The sequence below is a fragment of the Metopolophium dirhodum genome, chromosome 2 (assembly GCF_019925205.1).
Source record: "Metopolophium dirhodum isolate CAU chromosome 2, ASM1992520v1, whole genome shotgun sequence".
NCBI lineage: Eukaryota > Metazoa > Arthropoda > Insecta > Hemiptera > Aphididae > Metopolophium > Metopolophium dirhodum.
The window spans coordinates 40585364-40595512 of record NC_083561.1 but is presented as its reverse complement, the minus strand read 5'-3'; the positions used below and the strand labels follow the sequence as shown (position 1 = coordinate 40595512).

General features: G+C 26.9%; 2 protein-coding genes across 4 annotated transcripts; one reads left to right on the top strand and one right to left on the bottom strand.

The window, feature by feature from the left end:
* Positions 1-36: 36 nt before the first annotated feature.
* LOC132939621 (transmembrane protein 50A-like) lies at positions 37-2446 on the bottom strand. 3 transcript variants are annotated; one of them, XM_061006893.1, is made up of 6 exons: positions 2277-2446; positions 2062-2141; positions 1738-1862; positions 1574-1680; positions 550-713; positions 37-465 (listed from the first exon to the last, which is right to left on the bottom strand). In XM_061006893.1, the coding sequence occupies exons 3-6, from the start codon at positions 1840-1842 to the stop codon at positions 356-358; spliced, it is 486 nt and encodes a 161-aa protein (XP_060862876.1). In that variant the 5' UTR covers positions 1843-1862; positions 2062-2141; positions 2277-2446; the 3' UTR covers positions 37-355. The 3 variants fall into 3 exon arrangements, with proteins under 3 accessions (XP_060862876.1, XP_060862875.1, XP_060862874.1); XM_061006892.1 differs by having other exon boundaries at positions 1738-2141; positions 2277-2443; XM_061006891.1 differs by lacking the exon at positions 2277-2446 and having other exon boundaries at positions 1738-2182.
* A 343-nt stretch (positions 2447-2789) lies between these two features.
* LOC132939619 (zinc finger protein 585A-like) lies at positions 2790-9712 on the top strand. Its single transcript, XM_061006889.1, has 4 exons — positions 2790-3071; positions 3412-3536; positions 3635-3736; positions 7402-9712. Exons 2-4 carry the CDS (start codon positions 3424-3426, stop codon positions 8825-8827), a joined length of 1641 nt encoding a protein of 546 aa, XP_060862872.1. The 5' UTR covers positions 2790-3071; positions 3412-3423; the 3' UTR covers positions 8828-9712.
* The last annotated feature ends 437 nt before the right edge of the window (positions 9713-10149 follow it).

Below are 10149 nucleotides of genomic sequence, written 5' to 3'. Positions count from 1 at the left end.
TTGATATTTATTACATTGATGAAAAAAAAAGTCATGTTTATTTTTTTTCAGAAGTAGATAACTCAATATATTTAATAGATTATTCCTATAAAAAATATTACAATAAAAACTTAAATCAATAAATTAAGCAGATAATTAAATTTTTTTTTCTATTTAAGATTAAAATTTGAATAAGTTAATCTACTAATTTGTATTTTCTTAAATATACAACTAAAATTTTATTAAAATAAAAATATTTACAATTATATAGTCTCAAATGCTTATTAGTTATTACACACAATTTAGTTTTTGTAGAAATTGAATATATATATTTTTTGAAGTAGTACCACATTAATCATTTAAATATTATTTTTCTTTACCATTGATCTTCCACACGACCAAATTTGTAAATCAGAGAAGCAGCAAATATAAAAGCATTCTGAAAAAACAGTTCAAGTCCAACTGTCATATTTGGTTTAACTGAACCTAAAAAATAAAATTAGTGTTTTAAATGTGTACCAAAATATTAACAAATATTAATATGTAATTGGAGTTATACATATGTCTTACTTTTAGCTGCTACAAAATCAGCAAAAAATATCCAACAAGCAGCAATCAAAGCAGCAAAACCTAATACAAAACCCATAAATAACCAACTACGTGCTCCTCTGGGTCCAAACCATCCTCCTGAGTAAGCTTCTCCTCGAATTTGAGAATTAGATACTACGTTAATCCTAAAAAATATAATTAAAATGTTAACAAATATTTACTATAGCAAAATAAAAAAAAATCTAGCAACCTATTATCATTAAAACCAAAATTATGTGACCATAAACAATTTTTTTTTTAACTAGTATAATAATATTATTTCACTGAATAGTATTATTATTTAATAGTACAAATCAAAATCCAAGTATGGTTAAAAATTGTAATTGTATGTTCAGTTTCAGTACTTTTGTATTTTGGACAACATATTTCATGGTAATAAAATAGTCTAGGAACTTTTCTAGTATTATATCAGACATCCTTTTTTTATAATTAATATTACTTATCTTCTATATTTCTAATATTACACATTTTTAAGTATGATAAGTAGTTACCCCCTACATCTACCGGCTCCGGTTGCAGAAATTCTAAGTCCCAATTCTAAGGACCTCTGAGAGTTGTGTGTGTAAATCTACGATAAAGTGTAACCTAACAGGTGATCTAAATTATGGTTTGAGTGGTTTGACAAGTATAGTACTTGTTCTAACTCAACCGTTAACTTCTTTAAAAAAAAAATAAACATTTGAGAGCTGCAAAATAATACTAAAACATTTGACTAAACTTTATTATATACTATATACTTGTTACTTTTTTTGTGATTTGATTGTTCTATTAACATTTTATAATTTCATCTTGATACCAATCAACTTAGGGAACATTATATATATTTTTGACTTTTGAATTGTGTTTAAACTATAAGGGTAGGTATATGATTATAGTAATTTTTAAATAAGACCTTTTTTCTGACCTAATTAATAATTTATATTTTAGGATCTTTAGGTTAAAACAGTTAAAAAAAATTGTAAAATAAATTTATAAATGCACTTACATAAACAATGAAAATGTTCCAACCAATCCACATATGTGATAGGTGCCGGGTACTTGACTAGGGTTTACAGCCATGCCATCTATTATTAGCCACCATCCGACTGCAAACTGTTGAACAATAATTAGAAAATAACTTAATCTCTAAATAATATAAATGTCACTAACCAGAAGTCCTGATATCATCCCAGCAAAAACATTTCTTTTTTCACTGCCTCCTTCAAACCACAAACAGTTTCCCAAGTTCACGTTGTCCATACAGTCCATAGGCATTGTTTAAAATAAAAGCGATACTATACAAGTTGGAAATTAAGTAATTAATTTTTTATGAAGAATGTGTAAAATGTCGTTTAACAGTTTCACGCATAGACTAAATACTTAGGTATTCGCTTAAACAATTTGTCAACAGCTCGGTGGCTAAGTAAATTTTACTGAATAGTGGTAAGTGTATTGACAATGGACAATGAACAATTCGCAAATTTCTATACTAACCGAGTACAGTGCGCTTATAGTAGTTACAGTAGTACACAGATAACGTAGATGAGTATATTATACATGGCAGAATATGATATCTACAATAAACATAATTATAATATTTTATTGTTCGTAATATTATCATATTCATAATATTGTTCTATGATAATATCATTATTATCTCGTGTGATACCACGGAATAATAGTAATAGTCACGTGGTAATTAATAGTACCTGATGTGATGTGAGAAATCCTACAGTGGTAGTATAATTATTGTTCTGTGTACACAGCTGCAGCAGATGTTTAATATATAGTTTCATAATACCATAGAACAATAATTATTATAATATATCTGTGATTATATTATATCAGCAGCAGCAGCTGTGGGAGTATAATCCTTTCTGATCACGATTTAAGATACACCTATATATCTTAAATCGTGTTTCTGATTATATCTATTCTGTGATAATACGGGTACTCCGCCCTGCCATCTATGCTTAGATCATATTATATGAGTTGAGTACATAGAGTAATATTACTCTATGGTTGAGCATGCATCAGCCTGCTATGCGCCTAGCACATGTATCGCCTAGATCATAACCTAACCATATAACTGAGAGAGAAAGTACATTAATAGAAGAACATTTATAGCGCTGGCCATTTTAAGTTTTAAGATGTACTTGATTCGTGGTTTTTTTAGCATGTTCTTTGGTTTATAGGTCTATCGTCTGTGGATTTATAGGTTCTTTTAATTCCAACATCTTTGGATTTATTTCATCTGTTGGCGGTTAATCTTGGCCAGATAACAGTATGACAATGGAATAATGGAATGGATCAATTGTTTATTTCGAACCGTGGACCGAGACCATCGATGCATTTCAGCTGCCCTTCTAGTTTTTGACATATCACTTTACAATATTACGTACATGCTGTGAGCCCGTCGATAGTTCATGAATCACGTTACAGCGGAAACACGAATTACGAATAAGTCCGGTAGTCGACAACTTGAGAAACATAACGATTAACGAGTAAGAATAACGACAAAATAGTACATTATTCAAATGTTCAATATGAATATTGTATTGCTCATAACCATACTCAAATATTCAATAGCACAATATTGAATACAATACTATAATATTATTATGATACATCTAAAACCTATACTGATTAAACTATCTTATTTGATTTTTTTTTATTGTGCCTCTGTTGTGTCTAATGCCTCTACTATTCTGACATTATGTCCACCGTGAATATGATTTTTTTTAGTGATAATCGGTCTATTTACCTACGTAGTTGTAATGAAGTCAATTGCATTAATTAGTGCCATACTGTGATTACTGTACCTACTATTAATTTCAATTTCAGTAATACTTCAAAATGTCTATGGAACATACCGATAAACATATGGAAAAACAGTCGAGTCACATTTTCAACTCTTATGTTAAACTTGTACGATTATCAAAAGAGGATATAGAGCGGAATACGGCCAAGTGAGTATAACTTTCCAAAACATAATATATTCATGTACCTATAGGCACCTAATTATATGTAATTTGTAAATTTTTTTTTTATTAATATGTTGATTTAGTAATCATAAAAAGGAGAATACGTCAACATTATTGAATCAGTGGAATACTCCTAATGGATTAATAAAACAGGAACATATAGAAGATACTAATGAGATCTATGAGTATGTTAATATTGAAATATCATTTTTATACTTATACAGTCTTTAGTATTCAAACAAAACATTATTTACTGTACAAATCATAGGCTCTAAAAAGGGGACTTGATGCTCCCGAATCAAGTCCTTAATCAAGAAGTTACTACATTTATAATTTTGTCTACAGTTTAGAAATAAGCCTAACTAATATTCCATACTTTGAGAGAGATAATATACCTAATAAATAACATAGACCCAAATAATATTGTAAATATATTTCCTAAAAATAATTTTGTGTTTGTGTGGAGGAGGGACTAGTATTTTTTTTTGTCTGTATTACAAGGGATTTTAGTCCCCCTAAACAATTTGAACTGTTTTCATCAATCGTATTAATTAAATCAATACCAATTCAATTTTTCAAAAATTATCCCAATGAACCTTAATAATTGCTCATGAATTGAATTCATCAACATAAACAAGGTGGGCAAGTGAGTTACCACTCTGCTTTACATTTGAAGTTGAAGTAGGTCACTGTAATTGATGTGTTAAATTTGAATTTAATGATATAAAATCAATGTTTACAAAAAACGATTCTGAGTTAACTTTTCGTTGTTATCGCTGTGTAGAGTCCCGCCATTGGTATTGAGTGAACGCTGCGCTCACCTCGTTTTTTCATCATTATTTATACAATGAACATAAAATATTAAAACCAACAACCAATTATTTAAATTTTAATCTTTTACAAACAATTTTCTTACAATTTTTTTCAATTATAAATTGTTCACCACTAAAAATTAATTTATAATTGTTTATACATAATATAATCATTATCATTCAACTTGGCCCTAGTTGTCTGGAATATTTTGCTGATTATTATACAGTATACGCATATGAATATTGTGTGCTCATTAAAAATAGGTCTAACGTTCCGAGTTTACGAAATAGTATTAGGTCGATGTATTGAGTGAGTGCAATGCTCAATTTATGGATATTAACAACATTGCATGTCAATATCTAATCGAGAATTATCTATAAAATTATTATATTTGCAAAAGTATATTTAAACATGTTTCGATTGAAGGTATAAATAATATCAGATAAATCAAGTAATAAATAAATAAGTGGCTCTCAAAATAATAACGAGGTGAGCGCCGCGCTCACATCGCGACCACTGACGGGTTAAGACTGTCAGCCTATATTTTATGATATTATTGCTTTAGTTGACACCCGATCAAAAACTCTTCTTTTTTATGTTTCTAATCATCCTACTATATTTATAGTTTATACATTTAAAATTAAAATAGTAAATACAATAGTACTTTAATACATTAATAGTCAGTGTTGGGTAAGTTACTTTTAAAAAGTAATTAAGTTACTTTACTCGTTACTCAAATAAAATTGTAATGAAATCACTTTACTTTTCAAATAAAAAAGTAACTCATTACTTGCTCGTTACAAAAAAAAATATTTTTTTTTTCAAATTTCTTGGTAGTTATCATTCTGCAGGCAATAATATAACTTTTTATAGAAATACATTACCTATGGTAAAAGGTATAATTTGAAAAAGATGTACAGTTAATACATATTTACATAACAAAAGTAATTACTTATGAGTTATGACTATTAAAATATAGTACTAATTAATTGTACCTACTTATCAATGGGAATTAATCATTATGGGTATAGTTAAGTATATTATGTATTTATGTCACAAACTCACAACATAAACCTTAGGTATGTGAAAATAAAATCATAATACATATAGAATACAATAAGAACTTTTAAAATTATAAAAATAAACCGTTTTTATAAATGCCAAAATATGGCTGTAATGATTTATATACAGTACAATTTTGATTTAATTAATTTTCAGAAAAATAATGTTATATTCTAATGTAAACTCTAAATATAGTAATAACTAATAAGTATTTTCAAATTCAACAGTTTTTGTACAACACTAAGTTTTTTATAAAACTTGTATAGTTTTGGAGCGTATAAAACTTAATAGTCCAAGCTAGATATTCATAGGAAACGTTCTGCGAAGGTACCTACTTATTTAGAGGAATCAATTTAAATAATAAATTTAATTAATTGTTCTAGTGATTTACGGTGCAATTCGACATGTCAAATGTCAAAACCATTGAAAATTGAATTGTGACGAGTTAAAATTAAATATACATACATATTAGATTGGTAAACATAATAATACCCACATTATAGGCAATTTTTTTTTTCAATTCGCAATAGCTGTAGTTAGGTACAAGGTACTTAATAATTCGAAACTGTAACGTGTTATACTATAGAAATTACTTATCAAAAGTAATTTCCATTACATTTTTGTTACATGGAAATAATACTAATAAAATTACGGAATGTGTTACAAGCAAAGTAACGCGTTACTTTTGTTACATTATTACCAGGGCTCTGAACTTTATGCATTTGCATCTTTCTCGGGAAGCTGCATATTTCAAATCTGATTCGATACAAATTCGTTTCGTGAACCATACAGTTGAAATACAACAATTTATGTTGCATATTTTTGCATATTTTACTGAATTTATATGATTATGCATATTTAAAGATTTTGAGTATATAAATGCATTTTATGGTAAAAATTTATAAGAAATCTACAACAAACAAGTTTTTGATGGTTGAATATTGTAAATTAAATAATTTAAAAATAAATAGCCGCCGCACACGGTTTCCTAGTCTATATTTTGAATTATACTATACCGAGTAATAGTTGAAATATTGTGTAAATGTTTATAAATATTATAAATTATAATCGTCTTATTTAATTGAAAATATGTTCTCAAGAATAAAATATTTATTTTTACCAATCGCCCGTATGGTTTATAGTGTTTTTACTAAGAAATAAGAATTAGCCTTTAATGACCGTAATGACCGGCCAGGTTTACAGATTCAGTATTATCAAAAGAAAAATATAAATAAAATATTTATGATTCAAAAATAATTTTTTTTTCTCTATAACTGCTTTTAAATACATTTTTTTTAAAAATAATAAATGCATATTATACCGCATATTTTGGTTTTTTTTAGTGCATACGTATGCACATATTTCATTGTTTTTTAGCGCATAAAGTTCCTAGCCCTGATTATTACCCAACACTGTTAATAGTTAAATCAATTTGGAAATCCAACAAAATATTTAAATTATTTTTTTGTATTCGTTTACCTATGTCCACAATTTAATTATAACAATCAAATTCATTATTAGAATATAATTAGTAACCCACACATATAATATCAAATATTCTTCAATTCAGTAGTAATTCTATTAATGAATAAAAATTTAATAATGATTAAGAGGACGTCACACCCGCAAGTGTTGTCTCCGTCTTACACACGTATGACATAGACAAAATGCGCTTACGCAGTCTGTGTAGAACTCACTCAATTTCGGTTTTAGAGCAAAAATACCTATTATAAAATTGAATTGTGACAAGATTTTTGAAGACAAGTTGTTGTGTTTTTTCCATTATACCCAATATAACGTTCATTATATCGTTTAGGAATAGAAAAAATGTCAACTTTTTTTTAAATACCTTTAACTTTTCAAAATTAAAATTTTATAAAAAAAACAACAACTTGACCTTATGAATACCTGATTGTTTATATTTTAATCATATTGCCTGATATTTTTTTTGTTTTGTTTTTTTTATACTTATTAGAGCCACAATAGATCATACTTCATGGCAATCTACTACGGTGCAGACATTTGGGATTAATGTGAAAATTGAACCTACTGATGAAGTTGAAGTGAAAACTGAGCAAGAGAACAGAATTAGAACTATAACTGAGGGTAATACTGCATTTTCAAACTACATGGAAAGTGTTAACCTAAATGAATTAATTTGCCAAATATGCCATGATAATTTTGATAATTATGAAGAATATATAATCCATACAAATTTAATACATAAAAGTAAACCTTTCGTATGTCAAGTTTGCAATGCAAAATTTATTCTTAATGGTCATTTGAATATACATCTGGTTGAACATGTTAATAATGTATGCATGTTAAATTCATCCGCAAGTCCTTCAAAAATCCAGTCTTCATCTAAAAGTAATTTGACAATAAATCCAAATAGAAATTACAAGAACTCTAAATCAACCTCAAAATTGGCAAAAAAATGCTACAATACTAATACTTCAGTAAATGTATCAAACAATTTTATCCAAAACTTAAGTGTAACTGATTCCAACACAACTTTTCAAAAAAACAAATGCAAAGCATTTAAGTGTGTAAATTGCGTGTTTGCAACAGAGTCTGAAACTAAATTTCTTAATCATCATGATATTTGTAGTAACACTTCAAAGGATAGTTCCAGGTTCTATAAATGTAATTTGTGTATTAAAACATTCACAACTCGTTCAGGATTAAATGGCCATTTGAAATATCATACTTTTAGAAGTGAAATGGTTTCAAGAAGACAACTGGCATTAGACAAGCAGAAATTGAAAAATCGAATCAAAAATAGTAGCGTAAAATCTCAAAAATATGTTTTTCCAAAGATCGCAAATTTTAACAGAAGTCATAAGTGTAAAGATTGCAATAAACATTTCTCCACACGCAGCAAATTAAATATTCATTACAAGCAACACAGACAGCAAATGATATGCAATAAATGTCATAAAAAATTTCTTTTAAAGAAAAACTTTGAAAAACATTTACTATCACACACAAATGTTAAAATGTTAAATGGTATTTCTAATGACACTTCATTTAATGAAAGTAATTCACTACAAGACCAAAATGCAATTAAGAGCACAGGTGACAAAAGCGAATATCAAAATATTTTGAAAAATGAAAAGTTGTTTCATTGTTCTTATTGCAATAAAAGTTACAAATCAAAACAATCTCTGAGCCAACACAATAGACAGCATCATTCTCGTTTTAAACTCCCTCGTCGGAAGCTAAAATCAAAAACTGTTGAATGCAATTGGTGTAGTTTAGTAATAACAAAATGTAACTTACTTCGTCATATTAAATCTTTGCATCCTAACATTAATCCTATAAAATGTGTACACTGTCCAATGGCATTTAAGGATTCTCCTTCATTAAAATTGCATATGGCTAGATGTCATACAGTTTAAGAATAATACTTAGTTTGTAAAATGCTTTTAAATTTTAATTAATTCAATCATCTTGAATAGGTAAGATACATTGAATTATTGTACAATGTGGACTAATTTTTCAGAATATTTTTATACCTGTACTTTTTCCTTTGCATTATTTTTTAATCTCTCCATTTATAAATTATGTAAGTACTCATAATGAATTAACTTTACTACCTTATTGTAAAACTTAAGTCATATTTCTACTCTAATTTTTATTTATAATTAAGTTTTTGTTTCCATTATTTTATTGTAACATGAAGACGTGTCAGCAATAACAAGACATTTCCAATTAAAATATTTTTTTAGGACACTAAAAAGCTATCTGGAAATGTATAGTAGTTACATCAAAAAATAAACCAGACATCTCCATTTTTATAATATATCAGTATCTAATGATCAGATATTATATTTGATAGTTGTACTAATTGACATATTTAAAAAAATAATTTATAATAATTATAAAAGTGATTTTGGTAAAATGTCTTGTAATTTCTGCCATGTTTATTAATGATTATTTAATTTTGTATACATTTATTTTCGATGTAAAATAATATGCTAGCACAACAATTATCGGTATTGCAATGTTTCCTCCGTGGGTTTTTTAGTGATAAGTATTGGTGTTTCAGTCCGCGAACAATCTTACTAAAGTAAAAATAATATTAGTTAGGTTAAATTATCTGATTTTTTTAATTTGTATTATTTAATGTTATATTTGTAATATTTATACTAGTACCTAAATTGTGTATAATACAATATTTAATTTTGATTATTAATATAGATAAAAAAAATATTGATTTGTATAGGTATACAAAATAAAAGGCACCATTCATTTATCTGGATTTGTATATTGTTTGATATTTTTACTTGCTTACTTGATTTCACCTTCCACAGTTACACCCATACTAATACTTATATGATTTATTTTACGACATTTTAAATATAAACATATTTCTTGTTCTTGTAGGTAGTAGGACAGTACTAAGTACTGTATTATTATAGTTATATTTATCAGGGATGTAGCCAGGATTTTATTTCGGGGGAGGAGGGTCCAAGTTAAAAAAAAATAATGATAAGCATTTTTAACCATTCTTATTAACTAAGCAAAATTTAAATTCGTAACGACATACAAAATATGATATAGTACCTATGTATATTGTAAAAAAAAAAAATATTATAAAAAAATATTTTTGAAATTCAATTGGTGAAATATGTAAATATAAAGAAATAATTATTGTATTATAATAAATATAAAATATATCTTATAAATATAGCATGGATATAATATACAACTATAATTT